This window comes from Phoca vitulina, unplaced genomic scaffold, assembly GCF_004348235.1.
Source record: "Phoca vitulina isolate PV1807 unplaced genomic scaffold, GSC_HSeal_1.0 scaffold40, whole genome shotgun sequence".
Taxonomy (NCBI): Eukaryota; Metazoa; Chordata; class Mammalia; order Carnivora; family Phocidae; genus Phoca; species Phoca vitulina.
In genome coordinates, this window is record NW_022589743.1 from 10,061,290 (window position 1) to 10,084,507 (window position 23,218).

The window sequence follows — 23,218 nt, forward strand, 5'->3', positions numbered from 1 at the left end:
GTCAGAGTCCATGTGTTCAATGTCAGGGTCCATGTGTTTAATGTCAGAGTCCATGTGTTCAATGTCAGTGTCCATGTGTTCAGTGTCAGAGTCCATGTGTTCAATGTCAGGGTCCATGTGTTCAATGTCAGAGTCCATGAAATGGGTCTGATACTCAACAGATGCCCCCCTACCAGGTGAGGGGTGCAATGGTGTCCCAATAAAGACACATCCTGAGCCCTCAAGGAGCTCAGCTGAGAAAACCACTTAATCCAAGGCAGAAGGATTTCAGGTTTAGGGCAAAGGTACAGAGTGTTTGGGAGGCCCAGGGCAATAAGGGGCTTCCTAGCTTCAAATCCCAGCTGCCCCACCTGCCAGTGGTGTGAACTTGAACACACTGCCCGTGGGAGTCAGAATAATGCCCACCCACCTCCCCACTCCCACAAGATCTCTACATCCTAATCCTTGGACCCTATAAATATGTAAGGTAATTACATGACAATGGGGATGTAAGGTCACAGATGTAATTAAAGTTGCTAATCAACTATCTTAAAGATAATGAGTTTGTCCTGGTTTCTCTGAAAGGGCCCAATGTCATCACGAGGGTCCTTAACAGTGGAAGAGAGAAGCAGGAGAGACAGAATGACATAGTGTGAGAAAGACGCAACTTGTCACTGCCGGCTTTGACGATGGAGGAGGGAGATGAGACATGCAGGCAGCCTTGAGAAGCTGGGAAAGGTGAGGAAACAGATTCACACTTAGAGCCTCCAGAGAGCAATGCAGCCCTGCAGAGTGAGACTTCTGACCTCGGAATGTAAGGTGATAAATTCACGTTGTTTTAAGCCACGAAGTTTCTGGTAATTGGTTACAACCAAGACCGAAAAAAAATACACTCTCAAAATTCTGTAAACCTGTTTCCTCACCTATAAAGTGGGAATAATAATCACATCTACTGCATAGAGTAGGTGTGATGATTCAACGAAAATCCTAGTGCAGGGTTTCGCCCCCTGAGACGCTCTATGACAGCTCCCTAGACAAGCCCGCCCAGGCTCCCTTGGGACAGGGGACAGGCGTGCCCCCCACCCCCGTAGCCCAGGGTACATGGGCATCTCTCCTTACCTCTTTTTGAGGATGCCCGATTCTCCCTAGGACCATTCAGCCCACTTTCCCTTGTCCTCCCAATTTCTGCTGTTGTTGGTCTTTGATAGTGCAATCTCTGATTCTGGGAGGTGTGGGCACATGACGGAGAGAGAAGCTACAACCCAATTTCCATCAAAAAAAAAATGTATCCTTGGCCAGGAGACCAGGGTGTGCCCCTGGTATTCAGTGATGCTCTATTTCCAGAGCAGGCCGTGGGCAAGTCATCTCTTTACCGAAAAAGATGGCCCTTGTGAAAAACTGCTGGGTGTTTGTATTTTCGCCCATCTATTTATTCAAAGAACCCTAAGCTTTCTGATGCTGGGTTGATTCACAAAGATAAATGGGAAGGGAAATCCCAGTTTTTCTTCTTGGAGGGAAAAGAAAGGAGACACGGCAGAAAGCAGATTTACCACCACCGTTTATTAGAGCAGACAAGGGGGGGGGGAAGAGATGACCAGACACCTGCAGAGCCCCCAGTGCAGGCCTTGCAAGACTTGCCCGAGTCCTGAGGGCCCGCAGCCTGCCCACGGCTGAGCCCGAGGGGCCCTGCCTCCTCCCCAGCTGAGCTTCCCGCCTGCCCCCTCATCAAACCTGTAGGAAGGCCATGTGGGGAGGGGGGTTATACTTTAAGCTATTGGCTTTAATGAGTGACGCAGGTTAGTAAAATGAAGCAGCATATATGTATTTGCCATCAGTCCCCAAGGCAGACTTGGCCACACCTGGAGCTCACGGGGTCTGAACACATCCATTTCCACGGCTGAAAAACACATGCAAGAGGGAGCCTTATCCCGTTTTGACAGTAGCCAGGTCGTTGCTTATCAGATGGCTTGCTGGAAAAGAACAAGAAAAGAACGATCATGGGATGGTCAAGTTGATAGAAAGGGGAGGGGAGGAGGGGAAGGAAGAAGAGGGGGAGGGGAGACAGCCGAAAGCGGTCAGCTCCTAGCACTTCCCCGGATGCACCAGGCAGCACTGTGTTCCAACCACTGACTTTTTTAATGCTCCGAACGACCCTGTGAGGGAGGAGCCCTTACTGTCCTCATTTTGCCGATGAGGACACAGAAAGAAATCGGTCATTTTTTCCCGTGATCGGTTTTCACCATCTGAATGCTCTCCGAGTCCACATTCCAAGTTGGTGTGCACCCCTCCTCCCCGTTTCCATGTAAGCGGCAGCTGCCTGCCGTGAGGCCTCTGTGAGATCCGTGTTTTGCAGGAGCCAGCGGTTCCCACCCCGGGCTCACCAGCAGGGCCGATCCCACCCAGAGGCAGAGGCCTCGGTTGGTCAGCCCATGGAGGGTGCCGCCGTGTGTGGGGCTCGGTCGACCCAGAAACCATCCCTCTCGCCCGGCCACACAATGGCACTAAGTGTCTCCCTTTATGGAGAGATGTCAGTCCAACCCCCACCCTTCAAAAGTGGAACTTCTGTTCCCCCCCCCCAAACACACAGGACCGGGCAGTGCCGTCCACAGGAAGGGTGCGGGATTTGGCGTTGGCGGAAGTCTGACATCCCGACCCGTGCCTGGCATGAGTTAGTAGCTTAACACTGAGCTCCTCCATCACATGGGGTTAAACATATGCTCTCAAATGGCACCGGGTGTTAAGAGGATCAAACAGGAGAATTTGTGTGAGAGGGAGCACTCTGGAAATTCTAAAGAGCACCACCCTAGAGGGAGTCCTCTGTTGACTCATAGTAGCACAAAATCAACAACACAGGTGTAAGATTCTTCTTAACCACAGATGATAAACGACCCAATTATATCCCATCCTGCTTCGTCCATAAAAATGACAGAGGAGGACCGACATCCACTAGGCTTACCCTCTGCAGGGATTTGCTACTTCATCTAATGGGATCTGGAAAGGAGGAGCCAGCGAGGGAAGAAGCGAGGCGCCTGGCATGGGAGCAGGCAGGGTGCGCAGGCGCGCTGGGAACGCTGACAGTCCAGCTCAGGTGGCCCGAAAGAGCAAAGCCAGAGCAAGAGGGGGGCGGAATGGGTGGGCCGGGCAGACCCCGGGTCGGAAGGCTAGGGGAAGGCAGGAAAGAAGTTGCTGGTCCCGGTGACAGTGGTGATGGTTATGATGGATGTCACCGGTCAAGGCCATTGTTGCCAACTCCACCTGTGAAAACCCGAGTCTCCACAAGCCACACATCTCCAGCTTCGTATTCCAGAGTGACCTTTTCTGGACAGCAAACAGGGTCACATCCCGCCCCTCTCTGGGATCTCTTGGTGTAGGGGTCAGGCTCCCTGCGTGTCCCCAGCACCCCCCTCGACCTGGCTGCCACCTCTCTCCCCTGCATGGCTCTTGCCGTTCCCTAGCCCTCAGCCGGCTGGTTAGCCGGCTCCCCTAAGCCATGGCCTTGAAAACCTCTGCGCGCACGCACGTGCTGTCCACCGCCATCTCCCTAAACCAGAAGGCCCGGGTGGGTGAAGGCACATACCGGATGCTGGCCCGGAGCCCCTCACACGGGATGGACCACGTTCCTGTCACAGTGGGGCTTGCAGTGAGGGTTCAGCCAGTGCTCCAGGAACTGCTCCTCGGCGCGATGCTCCAGGCGAAGCAGATGGTGCATGTATTCCTGTCCAAACAAACCCGCCAGCAGAGAGGTTTTATCCACCGTGACAGCTGAGCCGCCTTCAAGCATGACACGGCCGTGCTTCTGAGACAGGGCGCGGCCAGGCGGAGGGAGGCTGGGAGGCAGGACCAGACGGGAGCCCGCCATGCCCACGCCTCTCTGCAGGGAAACGCAGTCAGACAGACCCGAGCAATGGGCAGGATAAAGAAGTCTGACAACCTTAAGCGCTGAGAGAGTGTGCATCTATGGGAACTCACACACACAGCTCATGGCGTGGAACGTGGAACCACCACTTTGAAAAACAGTCGGTTGCCGGCAATCGTCAATTATACCCTGAGCGGTGGCCCTCAAATGTGATCAGGCCTCAGAATCACCTGGAGGGTTTGTCAAAACCCAGATGGCTGGGCCCCACCCCCAGAGTTTCTGATTCAGTGGGTCTGGGGTGGGGATCCGGAATTTACATTTTGGGCAAGCTCCCAGCCCGTGCTGATGTGGCTGGTCACTTCGAGAAGCAGAGAAACGTTTATCAGGAGCTGTGCAGGAACGTTCACAGCAACCAAACACTTGCGGTAACAAAACACTAGCACCACGCCAAATATCCACGCACAGGAGGATGGACACGTAAATTGTGGTAGGAGCGCACACGGAATAGTACACCGCAGTGAACACAAATGAATTCCAGCTACCTATGTCGTCTCAAAACATGAGTCGCTAAATAAAATATTATTTACGGCTGCATGCATTTGTGATTAAAATCATCGCTTTTAAAAGGCAAGGGATAACTGTAAGAAAGCTGAAGTTGCTCTATTATTATCAAACAAAAGAGACTTTAAAACCAACAAAATGTTACTAGGGAGAGGGGGGCCAAATACAGCCTAGCAGTTCCTCGAAATGTTAAACATAGAGTGCCCATGTCACCTGGCGGTTGTGCTCCTAGGTACACGCTCAAGAGAAACGCAAACGTGAGCCCACACAGACCGTGTGCGCCGATGTTCGGGACAGCAGCAGAGAGCGTGGTCAAAAAGGGGAAAGAACCCGAATATCCATCAGCTGATGAATGGATAGATACAATGTGGCAGATGCATAGGATGGAATCCTATTTGGCCATAAAAAGGAATAAAGCACTGACACATGCTCCAAGGTGGATGAACCTTGGAAACATTCTGCTTCGTGGAAGAAGCCAGTCACAAAGAACCGCGTGCTGTAGGATTCCCTTTCCACGTAGGAGCCTGCCCTACAGAGTGACGTGTTCACCGTGGAAAGCAGTTCACTATGTGGTGCCGCCCGCCTCGGAAACCATCTACTCGGGAATGCAAGCCAGAACCCAGACTGTCATGGTATCCCTCACCCCCAAACTCAACATGACAGTGAGCAGGAGGACTGCGAGTCAACTCCTGAGTGTCCCAGATGCACCCCCCTCCATCGCTGCCACGTCTGTAGGTCGTGGCACCTACAGACCTAGATACAGACCTAGACCTACCACCCAAGATATGACAGTCTCCTCACCCCTCCACCCCTCCCTTAGCGCCCCCATCCCTCCACCCCACGCCACACCTGCCCCCAACATCTCCACTCCACCTTGACAGTGACCAAATGCTGCCCAAAGGGGGGTCACAGCTGCCTTCACTACCACTGCCCACCTGGAAGGAAGAGCAGGTGACAACCCACTCTGCCCTCGGGGTTGGTCTGCTGGGTACATCGCTGTGCCCAGCAGGTATTTTCTCCCCAAAAGAGAGGAGGTGGAGGTGGGAATGATTTTTAACTTGAAGGTATGCTGTTGACATTGTCCTGAATGAAGCCTGGGTGCTGTCATTATGGGATGTGAACCACTGCAAAGTATAAAACAGACCCATATAAACACATGCGGGTAACCCAAAACAGCAGGCCAATAATCAGAGATGTGGCATCTCACTTTGGGAGAGAGCAATCATATTCAGTAATATCTGTACAAGATTAAGCGATTTTGGTGTGTTAAGTATCATAAAAATCCTAAATCCTGAACTCCCTCCTCTGGTGTGGATAAAGCTTTAAGAGAGGAATCCAGTTTAGAACTTTAAGTTTTTAAGGTTCTACGATACCCTCTAGGACGTCTGCATCCTGTATTAAACATAGCTTGGGGGAAAAAAATTTTTTTTTTTTAATGACGGTGCAAAGGAATGAATTCTAAAGTGTCCAATTTTCCTGAATTTTTCTTCCTTTCCCGAAAGCAGGACCCATGCAGTTTGAATCTGTTTTGTTTACCGTTGTTGTTTTCATCTGACTTGTCAAAAGCACTCTTTGTCCTCGGCAGGGAGACCCTGGGGCAGCCAGGGAAGGAGCGGATGGTGAGAGGCCCCTGCGGGACCCCACTGTGGAACGATGACTGCCCAGCAGCTCACAGGACCCGTTTGTGAGTTTGGGGCTGAATCCTGCCCTGTCCTGGCCCGTCTGAGAGTCTTTGGGCAGAAGAAGAAGAACTGGGCGTGGAGCGGGGAGGTGGGCAGAGAGACAGGAAAGCAGTGTGGGGTCTTGTAAATAAAGAACAAAGACTTTCCAGCACACAGCCTTCCTTATTCTACTGTTCTGGGCAAGCAGCTCACTGAAGGAAGCCCACGTGGCCGGCTTCTTGCCTGCCTGTGTGCCAGACCGCACACGGTAGAGAGGCTTAGAGGTCCAGGTGTGAGCCTAGGTCGGGCGTCGGGGTCTGTTCAAACCCAGACCCTGCCAATATCGCTTCACCTCGCCGGCTTCCCTGTGTCCGTCTGCAAGACATGGATGGCCCTGACTCTCATTCCACTGGGTTATCAGGATTAAATGAAATGATACAAGTCTATGCCACACCTGTAGTCTCCAGCTACCCGTCTAAATCCATTCCTCTCCTCCTTCGCATGGCCCTGTGCAATGAGAAGCTGGCCTAGAAGTGCAGCCCAGACTCCCCTGACCTGGGGCTTCCAGATGGGTCTGATGTAGAGGCACTAGTAGGGGATTAGAGATAGGGGAGAGGGAGGCCTCTGGAGGAGTCCCAAAGGATCGGCTGGCTGCATCCTCTCCTGAAGACCACAGCTTCTAGGGGGCTGTCCTCTCCTATTCTGGGAGCCTGCCTTTCCCCTTCATGCCCAGGAGCTGATAGCCCCAGATCCTTTATCATCTCTTGCTAGTTGGCCTGATTCCTGCCTCACCTTTGCAAGAAGTCCCTTCCTTAAACTCCGCTCAATTCCTTGGGGTTACTATTAGATAAGAAAGATCTGAGCGTGTCTTGAGGTTGTGGGTGGAGCCTCTCTCCCAGGAACTGGTCCACAGGAAACTGTCATAAATGCTTGTGGAACGAAAGACGAAAGCAGCGGTCCTCAAAGTGGGGTCATGCTCCCCTCAGGGCTCCACGAGGTCAAAACTCTTTTCAGAATCATCCTAAGACATTATTTGCCTTTTCATTATGTGCATTGGTGGATAAAACTGGTGACTTAACCCAGAGTCAAGGCACTCACAACCACTCTCACTGTCCTTGTATCTTTTTTTTTTTAAGATTTTATTTATTCATTTGACAGAGAGCGCAAGAGAGCATGAGCAAGAGGAGCAGCAGAGGGAGAGGGAGAAGCGGGCTCCCCGCGGAGCACGGAACCCGATGGGATGCGGGGCTCGATGCCAGGACCCTGGGATCATGACCTGAGTCAAAGGCAGACGCTTAACGACTGAGCCACCCAGACGCCCCGTCCTTGTATCTTTCACCATCACGCGCTCACAGTGAAAATACATAAATAAATATAGAACATTCCAAAAACGCCCATTTCACTGAAGAACACCCCCGTGAAGCAGAAGAAAGTGAGCCCGTGGGAAAAAAAAAATTTTTTTTAATTTAAAAAAAAAAAAGAAAGTGAGCCCGTGGGAAGCCAGCGCCTCTGCTGCATGACCAGGTAGAGCGGTTTTCTCTGAGAAGAGTCCTTGAGTGACTGTTGGTGTCAAGGACTGAACTAGCTATGTGTGGCAGGCATCTTTTCGAGAATGAACGAAGTGAGCCTGTCACTTCGAGGAAAACAACGAACAGTACTATTTACTGAATGAGAAACTTCAAGCTTTTAAAGGGAAATTAGAATTTTGGGAAACTTGTATTTATTCCCATGAGCCTGACAGCTTCCCAATACCTACAGACTTTTCTGATGAGATCAGTGGGGATATTAACAAATGTCGCCACTATGCCTCTTTTTTAAAAAAAAGAGATTTTATTTATTCATTTGAGAGAGAGAGAGCGTGCGAGTGAGAGAGAAAGCATGAGCAGGAGGGGCAGAGGGAGAGGGAGAAGCAGACTCCCCACTGAGCAGGGAGCCTGACCCAGGACTCAATCCCAGGACCCTGAAATCATGACCTGAGCCAAAGGCAGACATTTAACCGACTGAGCCACGCAGGCGCCCCGCACTTGCATGCCTCTTATAATTATATGTTCATTTGCATCCTTACTCATTTAATCCCTGTCCCACTCAGCCAAATCTCCAACTGGCTTTTCAATGGCAGGGACCAAGGTATACCTAGAATATGGCTTAGCGCTTGGCACAGAGTAGGACCTCAATAAAAATCACTGGAGAAATGTACAAACGAGTGAATGAATAGATGACATGACTGTTCTTTTTCCGTAATCCTTCTAAATCCCCCTTGGAATTTCCTCGACATCTGTGTCAATTTGCTCATTATAATGGCCCAGGCCAAACGTACATAAAAGCATCAAAGGGTAATATGTATTTCACACTCCTAAATAGCAGCTGAAATCAGCGTTGAAGAAAAACAACCAAAACAGACACACACATAGAGAGAAAGAGAAACGAGCACTGGTTTCCATGACATTTCCCTATTTATTTAAAATGTTAGGAAAATGGATCTACCACAAAGGCCTAGAAGCAATCATTAGTCAAAGATGAAAAGCCCAACTGCAAATCTGCTGAAAACCACAAATTCAAACAATTGCATTGGCTGAGTTAGAAATGACCCAGCATTAATGATAAACTCAAATGTTCCTGGATCGAGAAAGAAGGGATAGATGGAAAATAAGTTTTAATTTTTTTTTTAGATTCCTTTCTTTTAAGGGGAAAAAAAAGTAAAGCAAAACAAAAACCAATATCTGCATTCCATGTCCCATCCCAGCTGTAATGATTTAAGTAAATAATCTCTCAGTAATTAGAGAGGAAATTGGAAGTGATCCTTTGTGATGGCATTGGTGTGATAATGAAATTAAATACCCTCTAGACCCTGATCTAAGTGGAGAATTATAGAGTGGACAGTTAATCTATCAAGGCAGGAAATTTTTCCAAGAGGGCAAAATCCTTCCTCTGACATTTGCATGAAATTAAAAGTCCATCAACATGTGGATGAATTATTTTGCTCATTAGTGCAAGCAAAGTAATCCTCTAGGCAGGAAGGTGGCTGGGAACTTAGATACATGGGGACCCCAGAAGGCTTAGCACTAAAAGAAGGCAGATCAGTGATGTGTGCAATTTACATCACGGTCACTCCAAACTGACCTTTGAGATCATGGGGAACAAAAGGGTAGTAGAGTTACTACACATAGTTGTCAGAGGGCTAAACATGAAAGCATATTTTAGGAAGACTACTTACAATAAAGCTAATATGATTTATACTTGCCCAATAAGAACGTTCCTTAAAGGAATACAGGCCAAAATGGAAATCATATCCCCAGGGCACATGAGCACTTACGAACACACACAAAAGACATAATTTTAGCTCCGATGTCATCCTTCTAAAGAATTTCCATGGCTCACCCCAGTCATTGGCAGATAATTCTTTCCCTAAATTCTGGGATGATTAGGAGAAAATTAATGAATTTAAGTGAGGCCATAGAAAAGATTTCTTTGAAATAACCTCCCGGTTATAGGGTAGAGTTATGTCCTACAAAATTTTTCCCCTGCAGAGAAGAAAAAAAAAAAAAGCAATGGAAATAAGTATAATGTGTGTCTAGTAAACGTCAAATACTGTGCTTGGTGCTGGGGACCCAGAAGTCCACCAAAAAGTCCATCTGCTCCAGCAGTTTAGAACAGTCTAGCAGGAGAGACAAATTTAAAAAAATAAAAAGTCAGAAATAGCTATCTTAGGGCGCCTGGGTAGCTCAGTTGGTTAAGCGTCTGCCTTCGGCTCAGGTCGTGATCCTGAGGTCCTGGGATGGAGCCCTGCCTGCATCGGGCTCCCTGCTCGGTGGGGAGCCTGCTTCTCCCTCCCTCTCTGCACCTCCCCCTGCTTGTGCTCTCTCTCTGTCAAATAAATAAATAAAAATCTTAAAAAAAAAAAAAAAAGAAAGAAAAAGAAAGAAATAGCTATCTTGTGTTATGCCAGAGCAAGGCACTAATTCATGGTGGGGAGGCCAGGGGCATCAGGGAGGCCTCCCGAAAAAGGCATCATTTACAGAGAATCTCTATGAACAAGAGTTAACCAGGTGGACAAGAGCAGAAGAAGGCAAGTTCTATCAGAGAGCTTCGAATTCAAACAGCATTATCGCAGACACCTGCTTCTCCTCATTGGTTTCTAATGACAATGAATGGTCTACGGCCATCCCACCCTGAGCGCGCCTGATCTCGTCTAATGCCAATGAATGGCACCACGGTGTCCATACAGATCCCTACAAGTCTGGGCTTCAGACCCAGCCACCTGCGGCCACCTCTTACTATTCTCCTGTGTTGTTTTTGGGAGATGTATACATACATGTCTTAAAACTAGAAAACTGAGTGTACTGGATTGAAAGGATGTCCCCCCGCCAAAAAATTTATGTTCACCCAGAACCTGCACATGTGACCTTCTTTGGAAATAGGGTCTTTGCAGATGTAATCAAGCTAAGATGAGGTCATACTGGGTTAAGGTGGGCCCTAAATCCAGGGACCAGTGTCCTCGTGCACTGAGTGCAATTTGGATGCAGGGACACAGAGCACAAGAGGCCATGTGATGACGGACAGAGAGACCTGCCAAAAAACACCAAAGACTAAAGCAACCATCAGAAGCTGGGAGAGAAAACCGGAACAGATTCTCCCTCAGAGGCCCCCAGAAGGAACCAAACCTGCCAACATTTTTTATTAATTTCTGGTCTCTAGATCTAGATTAGAGAAACGATGAGAGGGGATCGATGTCTACGGTCAGAAGCTACCCCATTTGGGGCACTTTGTTATGGCGGCCATAGGAAGTGAATACACTGAGGAATAGCAAAAAGGACATAAAGATGAAAGTAAAAAGTTTGCCCCAAATCTTATCACCTAGAGAATACTGTCACTATTGTTTGGCAACGTGTCTCCATACATATGTACAGAGAGAAGAGTAGATAGGTGAGGTTATCTTTTAAAACTTTATTTCTTTCCATTTTGAAAGTCCTGGCAAGAGTGTAGGGACCCGAGTATTCTTACGCGTGCTCGACGTGGGGGTTGGTACAGTTGATCAGGCAATTTGGCCGGATTTAATTCAGTCAAAAGTGCATAAACCCTCTGACTCAGCAATTCCATGTGTTATCATTTAACTCGGCCAAACATGTGTGTGCAAGGATCTTCATCACACACTGGAAATAACTAAAAATGTCCATTGTTCTGGGAAGGGCTAAGTAGGTTAAGCTGAAATATGCCTTAGCCCATTTGGGCTTCTCTAACAAAACACCACAGGCTGGGTCGCTTATCAACACCACCAATTTGCTTCTCACAGTTCGGAGGCTGGAAGTCCGAGGTTAAGGGCCCAGCGTGGTCAGGTGAGAGCCCCCTTTCAGGTCACGGACTTCTCGCTGTCACTTCACTTGGCAGAGAGGACTAGGGAACTCTCTGGAGCCCAATCACACTGGGGGTTAGGAGGTCGACTTATGAATTGGGGGGGGGGGGGGACACAAACATTCAGGCCATAGCATGATACATTTAGACTATGCTTCAGGTAAAAATGAGCCAGAACAAGACATATGGTTGAATGGAGAAAAAAAAACAAGTTGCAGAACAAACCCAGCCCCACTTACCACACAGCCTTACTTCAGCAGTGAAGTGATAGATAAGCCTGATGCGTTCAGAGCACAATGAGGAGGCCGGTGTGGGGAGGCCGAGCTGGGGGCAGGGAGGGGGCTGACAGGCCCCTAGCGCCCGGGATTGGATGAGGTGGGAAGGCAGACCCTGGGACTCTCTGACATTTAAAGGACTAAGGATCCTGCAAAGCAGATGGAGGAGCAGAAACTGCCCAGCAGGAAGAGAAGTCGGGGGCAAGGTGTCCCAGGAGACTGGAATCCAAATGAGCAGAGTGCCCAGAAGGAAGGGGGAGAGATCGGTTGTGTCATACAAAACAAACATGGACTGGCTCCTGAGCCCTAGGACGCCGGGAACAGAGGCTAAGTGCCCCCCTCACAGGTAGCTCTGCAGGACTGAACTTAGTTCTCGCAGACCGAAGTGTGCCCGGGGCCTCTGGGGCCTGGCAGAGGTGCAGACTTGGCCTGCAGGAGGTGCGAGGAGGAGCCTGAGGCTCCAAGAAGCCCACCAGCCAGGGCTGGGGACCACATTTTGAGTTTAGACCCAAACCCCGAAAATCAACATACATGCACAATCACGGCTGAGGAAATATTCAGGGAGACCTCAGAATATTTTTTCCACTTTCTTCCCTCTAAACATAAACCCGGCTCTTCTTCCCATGCATTGATTTCTCCCCAGTCAGATTTTTTTCCCTCCCTGAGGATCTTGAGGCTTCGTGATGCCAAAGCTCTTCTAACACGATGTCTTTGCGAACTGTCCTTGGGGTCCTAATGTTGACCCCAAAGAGATTCGGCTGACACCTAATCCAGATGGGCTGTCCCCCAACCCCCAGCAAATCCCAGCCTTCTGGGAGTGCCCATCACATTCCTGCGAGGTCTAGAACCACTCCCCCGAATCCCTGAAGATTTGGGGGCCATGTTTCTGCTGAATCAGTCTCGTGGCCTGTTTTGCCACCACTGTGGCTTCCAGATCCTCTTTTGTCAACCACACAACACTGCCCACCACCTTCCCACCCGCTTCTCTCTCTCTTCGACCCCTCTTCACATCCCCTACCCCTTCCTGCCCGGCTGCCCCCATACAGTCAACATCCCTCCTGTTTTCTTCCCCGGAACCATGTCTCCTCTTGGTCTCAATCCCCATCCCCACTGGGGTTCTACCTTCTTCTGTCAAGGATCCTAGCACAAAGCTTCCACTCTTCTGGGGCAGAAACCAGCCGTCCCCGCAACGCAGGGCCGCACCTTTCCAAGAGCATGTGTCCTTCCCACTACAGGGGCAGAAAAGAACAGTCCTTGTGGTGAATCGGCAGGATTCATGTGGGCAAAACAGTCCAGCCCCTTGGATGCACTGGCACAGCTGGTCTGAACCTGTTTCCAAAAAGCCTGTATGTCCGCAGAAGCCAACATCTGCCAATACTTGAGCCATGCGTCAAGATCATAAACGTTGTAGGGGCGCCTGGGGGGCTCAGTCAGTTAAGCGTCTGCTTTCGGCTCAGGTCATGATCCCAGGGTCCTGGGATCAAGTCCCACATCGGGATCCCCACTTGGTGGGGAGTCTGCTTCTCCCTCTGCTCCTCCTCCCCCTGCTCCTCCTCCCCCACTCGTACTCACACTCTCTCTCTCTCTCTCTCTCTCTCTCGTACACGTGCGCAAAAATAAATAAAATGTTTTAAAAAAAAAAAAGATCATGAACATTGCTTAGTAAATACTCATGAACAGGGGACTGCTGCAAATCTTCATACTTGTTTGCATTTGGAATTCTTAATACCTCCCCAAAGCTTCATTCGTTCACCCCCATCACTGGCCTCTCCTCTCTCTGAACTCGTTTTCTTTTGCAAGCCCCTAAGAAGGGAGAAGCGAGATAAAACCATTCATCTCTCAGTGATTTCAGCTCAGGGGGGAGCACAAGTCTCAAGGCTCAGCTCCCAAGGGCACATGCATTCCCCAGAGATCACTCCCTCTTTTCATTTGTCCCCGTCCACCTGTCTGTCTCCTGGGTCCCATGGCAAAGAGGAGCGATAACCTGTCCAAAAATGTCATTTCCCATTACCCATGTGTAGCGGTAGCTGAAAGACAGAGTTGAAGAGACTTGTCCCTGACCTAGGCATGGCTCCAGTCGACTGGCTCCAAACTCATCACTCCCCCGCTTAAAATCCCAGGTGGCTCCTACTGAGTACAGAACAGAAGTCACCTCTGCTGATAGCTGTGGCCTTCCAACCTGGCCCCACAGGACCTCCCGTTGCCATCACCTGTCCTTTCCTATATTCCAGGGACACAAGTCAAGGTCAAAAGTGGAGGAGAGAGAATTGGAATCCAGACCAAAATTATTCTGCAAGGTCTTTTCCAAAACATACATGCACATACCCTCACACGTACACAGACACACGCAATCATACACAAACCCTACACACACTCTCTGACACACACACACACCCTCACACACACACACACCCTCACACACACACACACCCTCACATACACAACGCCGTGCATCATATGCATACACTGGATACACAGGACAGTGCATCTACAGGACGGTGCGTCCACCCTGCCCTTTTCCCCGGCAGATGGTTTGCACAGAGAAACAAGGAGGGTAGCAGGTGATCTTGGCAAAAGGTCAAGAACAGGGAAGTGTGTTTCCCCACAAATCAAAGGGACTTAACCCCCTGGTCCCCATGCTGTAGGCTGTAAGCCTGTGTGGCAGTTCCATCCACCACCCTTACCTCCCCTGCGACCAGAGGTCCCCCCTTGTGGCCTCCTAGGGACCAGACAAATGTGGGGTCACCGTGTCCAACGCTCACATGCAACAGTGATGTAGGACCAGGACCATCATGATGTCAGCCGCTCACCTAAAATGAGCAAATGGCTTCTTGTACAGGACAGGTGATTGGTATTCATTTTGCTGTCAGCGAATCCATAAGAAGAAAAAGTCAACAACGAGACCCGATGTGGGGGAAGAGGTCAAATATAAGTCTAGGATGCTGGATACGGCGGCAGCAGGGCCGGCACGAGGCGGGGAGGCTCTGGCACTTTAGAGAAGCCCTCCAGGGCCTCTAAGTAAACCCTTCTGGCTCCTCGCCGGGGGCCGAGTCCTGCTACCCAGGGCTTTTCCTCAAGCTGCAGCCTGGCTACCAGGAAACCTGGGTCATCCCCAAAGCTCTATTCGGAACCCTAAAATACAAGACCTAGAACAGACCTCTTAGCCAGATTCTCGGCAAATTCTCTGCACTTGACGGAGAAAACTGAGCTCCAGAGGAAGGGAATTGACTCATCCTACGCCCAAAGCCCAAAGGCCGTGACCATTTAGTGGCAGAATACGGACTGAAATCACATTGGGGGGACTATCCTTCCCATGTCACCTCCATCCCTTGCACGGCCTGAAAACTCTTCCTCCTTCAAGCCTCAGTCAGATGGACACCTCCTCTGGGAAGCCTTCCTAACCTCCTCGCTCCTTCCAGTTAGAGCTAGAGACCCTCTCCCCTCAACCTCATTAGAGAACTCAAATCCAGGTGGATCGCTCTGACTCTTTGTGTCTCCACACAGTGGACACGGGCACCTGGAACAAAGGAAGGATGTCTAGTTCATTTTCCGAACCTGGTACCCGGCACTCGGTATGGTCCAGTCAATGGAAAAGTATAATGAAGGGCACATCTGGGTCAGCAAGGAGCGCTCTCTGCATGTACCACGTGACCCTCTCATTCTCGCTGTCTGAGCTGAATCCAAACTGGGCCATATACTCTCCATACCACTCAGTTCAACCTTTAACTGTTTCCTAAATGTTTCGTGCTCTTGGCTTTTGTGGTCCCGACTGGACTATGGGAGCTGGTATGACACATGGCAGGTCTCTCCCAGAAGGCCTGGCACGGGGGATCTCAGCTTCGGCTGCATGGCGAGACCACCTGGGGAGCTGTGACACCCACCCCGTGCCCCAGGCACCGCCCTGGGAGTGGGACCCAGGCACCAGATTTTTAACTTCCCAGGTTGGTCCCAGCATACAGCCAAGATTAAGAAACACATTCCTGGAAAAATATACTACCAGAAATTGCTTGTTGATTCAGCCGGTTCTGCATGCGGGTAATACAATAGAATAAATAAAATAGAATAGAATACAATAGTGAATGATAGTGCAAGAGACACACAGAATAAAAGAGAAAGAGGTTGTTCAGCATTGTGTAGCCAGGGTAACTCACCCTGAGCAATGTGGACATTTTAGGCAAGATCATTCTTTGTTACAGGAGCTGCCCTGTGCTTTGGAGGATATCTAGCAGCATTCCTGGCTTTAACCCATTAGACGCCAATAGGAAACCCTCCCTCCTCCCACCCCCAAGGTTGTGACAACCAAAATGTCTCCAGACACTGCCAGATGTCCTGGGGATGGGGGAGCAAAATCACCCTTGGATGAGAACTACTGAGGTAGGCTAGCCACCAAATAATTTATTGCATCTTTATTTCCCATTTCAACTGTAGGTCACATGAGCACTTTTCCAAATTTGGCTGAGTGGCAGAGGGTTCTGGACACTGGGGTCAGTGTCTCGGTGAGGGACATGCAGGACTGGCCTGGACGCAGGATGGATGGAAAATGGTTGGTGAGGTCAGCGGGGAGTTCTGAGGCAAGAGAGAATCACACAGAAACTAGATAAGGTAGGTTCAAGGCAGTTAAGTCATTGGTGATCAGCCTATAAAAGATGATCAAAAACAACAAAACCAAAAAAGCCAGACATTCAGTAAAATCATAAGGTTGTCACAGGTGAAGGCCAGTGGTGACCAGAGGCCAGGAGGAAGGAAATGGTCAGAGAAGGGGCTCTTGGAAGTTCTGGGCAGGGAAAGACCTCGCCAAGCCATGACTGGGGACACAAGTCTAGAACGGCATGGAGGCTGACATGGGGCTGGGGGCTGGGGGCGGAGCGCGGGAGGCAGGAAGCTGATCTGCAATGGTTCAACCCCACCTGCTGTAACAGTCCAAACTCACCTGTTGCCGGATGCCTAAGATGCCTTCAGCCCCTGTGAAGACTGCTCTTCCCCAGCCAGAGGTCAGAAAAGCCAGAGGCAGGTGCCAGCAGAGAAAATGCCCAGTGGCCAACTCCACTGCTGATTAGAGCCTGTCTCCTGGGCACCTGGAGGGGAGCAGCTTCTTGGCTTCTCCCAGGCTCCTAGGGCCCCTGAGGAAGAACCTCTGGAACGGCCCCTCCAGACATCATGCCAAAAGCACAAGGGACCAGTTAGAGCCCTCAGGGACCCTGGAGCCACGCATCCTGCTCCCCACACTCTCTCGGTTTCCCCAATATCTCCCCACATTCCTTCTCAGCCCCTTCGAGTTCCTCCTCTTTGGCTCACCTCTGAACGTTGGCATCCCCACACTTCAATCCGGGGCCTCTTCTCTTCTAACCACTTCTCAAACCTTCTGTCTAACGCTCCAGTCTGCACTCCCCCATTTGAAAACTCCCATTGTCTTCCACTGGACACAAGATAAAGTCCAAGGTACTCCAGCCCTTCCTGATCTTGCACCTGCCCCCCTCCCAGTCCCCTTCTACCCTGCACTTAGATAGTCCAAGTCACATCTGACTGGAAGGCAGGCAGGCAGGCAGGCAGGCAGGCAGGCAGGCAGGCAGGCAAGCCACCTTCACTCTTGACAGCCTGAAGTCCCTGACTCATTTCGAAGCCACACTGTATAACAGCCACTCACTGACTTCTCTGGGTCTGCTGCCAACTCTGAGCAGAATTCCAGGCAACAGCCTGCAGCTTGCCTGGTCCCCGGTACGTAATACTCACAGGAGTAGTTACTGTTTGTTGAGTATGATTATAAGTGCCTTACTAGGAATTCCTTTACTTCATCCTTATAAAGCAGTTATTTCATGTTATTATTTAGAATAATAACATAATAAGAATGTAAGCAATATTCATTGCTACCCCACCTAATAGACAAGACTCCAGAGGTACAGGAACATGAGGAGAGGCACCCAAGTTCACACGGGTAGAAAAGGGGGAGCCTCGCCCACACAGTCTGCCCCAGGGCCAGCACTGTTCTGCACTGTGCAACACTGCTTCTTTTTTTTCTATTTAATACTGCATCTGAATAAGAGACTTTTATATGAGCTAATCCTGGTAAAAATACCAGGGATATCGGTACTCCTGCCCCAGGATGGGGAGACAAGCCAGGCCAGGGCCAGCAGGGTCTGATAGCACCCACCACAAGTCACAAAGTGAAGGCAGGGACGGTGTCCTGGTTCAGAAAGACGAGGCAGATGGACACCATAGACCCACAGGGCAGGCCTGAGGCTAAAGACCGAAATCAGAGGCGCGAGGTGAGGGCAGAACCCCACAGGCAGCAGGGCAGAGGGTCTGCCTGTCCGGACAGAGCTCGGTTGGCTGAGGATGCTGGTCTGGCTTGCTGGACACCCAGGAGAAGGGGGGAAGATGCGGTCGGCACCGGCTACAACACACAGCTCCCTAGCATCCCGCTCAGGGGCGACATCCCGCAGCCCAGGGGAGATCCTGGGACTCTGGCCATCAGCCCCACTGTGTGCATTGTAAATACTGTGTGCAGAGCAGGCGAGCGGGGCTGGCCCCTCCGGAGGAGAAAAGGCGTGAGGAAAAGGTTGAGCTCCCCTTCCCCCTGAGACCCTGCAGAACCTCCAGGGAGCAGTGGACGCTGGGCTGACCCCAGCACCCGGCTTGGTTTCAGATGCATGAGCGGGGCAGTGATGGCCCCTTCCCTGCAAGTAACGGGACGTCTGCACTCACCCGCATGGGCTCGTCAGGGAAGCCGGGTTTGCTGGGCCTGTCCTGGCGTCGGGACCTGAGGAGCTGCTTGGCCTGCTTTTCCGTCAGAATCGGGGAGGACCCTGAAAAAGCCAGGAAGGGGCCTGAGGGACTCTCGGCACATCTGCGCATGCTCCAGCTCACAGGCCAAGACCAAGGATTTGCAAGTTCAATCTCGGTCAAACACAAAAGTTCTTTCACAGGGACCTGTCCCAAAGGACATGGCATTCCAGAGGGCTCCGGGAAGAATTCTGAATTGTTCCTGACATGGGAAACCGAGAACAAAAGCTGCACAACTTAGACTTACCTATTGCAATGGTGCGTTTCTTAAAAAGTGGGAGCTAATTTAATGAATATGGGGTTTTTCTTTTCCTTCTTTTTTAAGTCATCTCTCTACCCAACGTGGGGCTCGAACTCATGACTCTGAGACCAAGAGTCCCACGCTCTACCAACTAAGCCAGCCAGATGCCCCTGGATAAGTTTTTTAAAACATATTTTCCTCAGTTCCCTGGTCAATATGTTTCTTGTCCCTTAAGTTTGCTTTGATGGTTTTTTTTCTTTAAATCCCCAAAACACTAAATCAACTAAAACTTGTTATTGGAAGATTCTCCATGAGAACAAGATTGTGTTAAACTTGATAATCACATGTGATCCCTCAAAGAAGATATTATGATAATAAAATTATATTGTTTATACTCAGACATAAACTCCAAATGATATCATCACATAAAAGTCTGTGAAGTCTTGATGATCTCATATGAACTCTAAAAGATGGTACAGTTGGGGCGCCTGGGTGGCTCAGTCGGACAAGCGTCTGCCTTTGGCTCAGGTCGTGATCCCAGGGTCCTGGGATCGAGCCCTGCATCAGGCTCCCTGCTTAGTGGGGAGTCTGCTTCTCCCTCTGCCCTTCCCCTCTGCTCGTGCTCTCTCTCTGGCTCTCTCTGGCTCTCTCTCAAATAAATAAATAAATAAAATCTCTAAAAAAAAATAAAATAAAATAAAAGATGGTATAGTTAAAGATTTATCAGCATTTCTGAGAATTAATATTCAAGCACATTTAAAGATTTTAAAAAATAATCTATCTCTAATGATAGCAATTCTGGGAGTTTGCTCTTGGCAGGGGGAGCATTGAATTATCATATATTACATATTCTTTGACATGAAAAAAAATTTTAAATATAAAATAGACTTACTCCAGTTTATCATGTCAGCAGAGAAACAGGCCATTTTCAGAGTGGATGCTCACCTGTGAAGCAAGTCAGTAAGGTAAGGGAGAGGACGAGCACAAAAAGCTTCTCCATCCTGCCTTGGTTCCTGTCTCAGCCTCTTGCAGAATGAATGCCCCCCCGCCGCAATGGACCAGCCTACTTGGAGGAAGCCACGTCCAGCCCCAGGCTTGTTTACGCTGTGACTAACTACATTTACGGTATGATGCTGAGTGCATCTGACTCTGAGTTTTTAGTATGACCACTAAACTATTTTCCTCTGAATCCCTGTCAATTTTCATCCTGAGCAAGGAAATTACCCCTCTGTGATGTGAATTTCAGTGCATGAATTTGAGAAAGCAACATTGATATTCGCTTCATTTAAACAGACACAGCTACATTATACAGTAGTTTGTGAGTGTCTGTAGCTTCCGAGTATGCTCCTACTGTTTGCATCTCTTTCATTAATCACCTCTTACATTTGTCCATTGTATGGCATTTCTCCAAAGTCGGTTCACCAATTTGATTTGACCTTCCTGAGAGTTTCAAAGGTAGGCGGGGAAATTGGCAAGGGGCACAGCAAAGGGGAAAATTTTTTTTCAGCTGACCGTGGAGCCAGAAAGACCAGGGTTCATGTCCTGGCTTCACCTCTTTCTAGCAACTTAACCTTCAGTAAATCCTTACCCTTCCTGAAACTCGGTTTCCTCCCTATCTTGTGGGTGTGATTAAAGATGAGGGATAAGTGGCAGCTAACACCAGTAAGGACGTGAGGTTTGGAAAGACAGAACCATGATCAAGTTCACACATTATGGATGCTGAAGTCAAGCCAAACTCTTCAGTCTTTAAAGGCCACTGCTCTTCCCATTATGCCCAAAACGGCCTCCCACAACAGGCCCTCAGTAAGGGGGGTAAGCAGTCCCCACTCCAGACTTAAGGTTATTTTTGTAGACAATAAAATCTCAGTAAGCTGACACCCTTTTGAGTTCAAATCATCTATAAATATTACATAAAGAAATGATCAAATATGTTCTTAAAATATGTCTGGAAGGTGTGTGGCATTTATGGGGATGAAATCCTCAATTCAGAGAAATGATCCGCTGTTTCTGGGATCACTTGGCCAGCTCAAAGGAAGATAATGCCCCCTCTGTAGTTGTCCGAATTAATGCTAATGTTGCGTAACTGATACTGAACCTAAATGCTCTGCCTACTCTGTTGGTATAAAGACAGCTTGAACAAACTGTAAACAAGGGGGGACAATCATGCATTGTCAGCAAAGTTGCTCAGAGTTAGATCTTTGGTTTTATGCTCTCTGTCCCTATTAACCATCCTTCTATTTTTATATAGTTTTCAATAACTGAGGAATTTTAGGAACATTATTTTGGGAATAGATATTTGTCATATTAAACATCTTGGGGTTTTTTATGTGCATTGTCAAATTTTTCATTGCTTTTGCTCTTTGTGGTTGGAATTGAACACTAACTGTATTGTTTTGTTATATCAAATAAATACCTTCAGTGGACCAGAAAAAGAAAATTTATACCTAGTTAGAAATTTCTAATGTGTCCAATGTAAATTTGCTAGAAAAGTATTTTTTAAATTCAGTAATTTTTGTCCATATCAGCAGTGTTCAAAAAAAACATAATGCGAGCTACAGGTACAAGCCACATACATAATTTAAATTTTTCCAGTAGCCACATTTTTTTAAGTAAGAAACAGGTGAAATTTTTTTATATTCTATTTTATGTATCATGAAATGTCCAAAATATTATTATGTCAATATGTAAGGAAGCTAAGCAAATTATTAATGAGATATTTTATTAGTTGTTTTGTACCAAGCCTTCAAAATCTGGTATGTGTTTTTACACTCATGCCTTTCAAGTGCTCAGTAGCCACATGTGGCCGGTGGCTACCATATTGGACAGCATGCGTCTAGATCCGTCTGTCTCTACGGCCACCACCTGATCTAGGCTCCTGTTACTCCTCACCCAGCTTCCGGCACCAGGCTCCCAACTGGTCTCCCAACTTCCCTTCCTGTTCACTTCCATCCATTCTGCATGCAGCAGCAATGGTGACCTACTTAAAACAGAAAATGGACCTCATCACTTCCCTAATTAAGAATCCTTTCTTGGGGGCGCCTGGGTGGCGCAGTCATTAAGCGTCTGCCTTCCGCTCAGGTCACGATCCCAGGGTCCTGGGATCGAGCCCCGCATCGGGCTCCCTGCTCCGCAGGAGGCCTACTTCTCCCTCTCCCTCTCCCCCTGCTTGTGTTCCCTCTCTCACTGTGTCTCTCTCTGTCAAATAAATAAATAAAATCTTTAAAAAAAAGAATCCTTTCTTGGGGCGCCCGGGTGGCGCCGTCAGTTAAGCGTCTGCCTTTGGCTCAGGTTGTGATCCCAGTGTCCTGGGATCGAACACCATGTCATCATCATGGGGCTCCCTGCTCAGCGGGGAGCCTGCTTCTCCCTCTCCCTCCACCCCTCCCCTTACTCATGCTCTTTCTCTCTCTCTCAAATAAATAAATAAAATCTTAAAAAAAAAAAAAAGAATCCTTTCTTATCTTCTCACTGGACTCAGAATAAAATCAGAATCCTTCCCATGCACCACAGGACCCTGTTACCTGCTGCCCTTTCCAGCCCCACTCCGACCACTCCCCTCTAGCTCACTGCAATCTAGCCACACTCAGTTATTTTCAACTTAACAAACTCTTTCCCACCTCAGCACCTTCACATATGCTCTTCCTCGCTCTTTTAATGGCCAGGTCCTTCTCATCCTTCAGGTTTTGATTTGAAAGCTCTCTTGCTCAGGCAAGCCTGCCTTTACCAACCTAATAAAGGTTCCCTGCCCCACCCCCCACCATTCCACTCCTTTCATAGCACTCACCATAATGTGTAAATACTGGTTTTGTTTACTTTTTAAAATCTGTCTCTTCCACTGGACTATAAGCTCTAAGGAACCATGTATTACTTTTGTAATAAAAAAAAAAAGAGAGAGAGCAAAGGAACCCCTGGTGGACTGGAGAGGCGCTACTGGAGACAGTCAGGCGTCTGTATCCCACTGAGGGATGCTGGCTCGTCTCAGGGCAAGGGGCAGAGGGCTCTTCAGGTGTGATGGCTGGGCCATTTTTTTTTAAAGATTTTATTTCTTTATTTGAAAGAGGGAATGAGAGAGAGAGCATGAGAGGGGGGAGGATCAGAGGGAAAAGCAGACTCCCCGCTGAGCAGGGATTCCCCATGCAGGACTCGATCCTGGGACTCCAGGATCTTGAGCTGAGCCGAAGGCAGTCACTTAATCAACTTAGCCACCCAGGCACCCCTGGCTGGGCCATTCAAATGCCCCTCTGTCAATATTGTCCTAAAGGGGTAACTATAGGAAAACTGAAAGAGCAAGCTCACTTTGTAATGAGTGTCACTCGGGTGAGGAGAATTCTTTTCTACCCCCTACCCCTGATTCTCAGGGAAAGCATCAGACAGATCAATTAGGTGAATCTGCAGGGCTCCCAGTTGAAGATGCAATTCCCAAAAACTCCACAAGGTGGCAGCCTAGAGAACAGAACCAGGGACAACCAAGGTCAGGGGAAAAAAAACTCAAGGCCACCAAGGTTAACTATTCTAG

At 48.9% G+C, this 23,218-nt stretch overlaps 1 protein-coding gene across 1 annotated transcript; it reads right to left on the bottom strand.

Moving 5' to 3' along the window:
- Nucleotides 1-1,534: 1,534 nt before the first annotated feature.
- CUNH17orf67 (chromosome unknown C17orf67 homolog) lies at nt 1,535-19,731 on the bottom strand. Its single transcript, XM_032429036.1, has 4 exons — nt 19,648-19,731; nt 18,384-18,484; nt 3,557-3,694; nt 1,535-1,949 (listed from the first exon to the last, which is right to left on the bottom strand). The coding sequence occupies exons 1-3, from the start codon at nt 19,700-19,702 to the stop codon at nt 3,578-3,580; spliced, it is 273 nt and encodes a 90-aa protein (XP_032284927.1). The 5' UTR covers nt 19,703-19,731; the 3' UTR covers nt 1,535-1,949; nt 3,557-3,577.
- Between the last annotated feature and the right edge of the window lie 3,487 nt (nt 19,732-23,218).

Excerpts from the sequence above, each read along its gene's own strand:
- CUNH17orf67 (XM_032429036.1), bottom strand. The coding sequence starts at position 19,702 with ATGGAGAAGCTTTTTGTGCTCGTCCTCTCCCTTACCTTACTGACTTGC. Across the intron at positions 18,485-19,647 it reads CTTACTGACTTGCTTCACAG|GGTCCTCCCCGATTCTGACG; the intron begins GTGAGCATCCAC and ends TGGCTTTTTCAG. Across the intron at positions 3,695-18,383 it reads TCCCTGACGAGCCCATGCGG|GAATACATGCACCATCTGCT; the intron begins GTGAGTGCAGAC and ends TTGTTTGGACAG.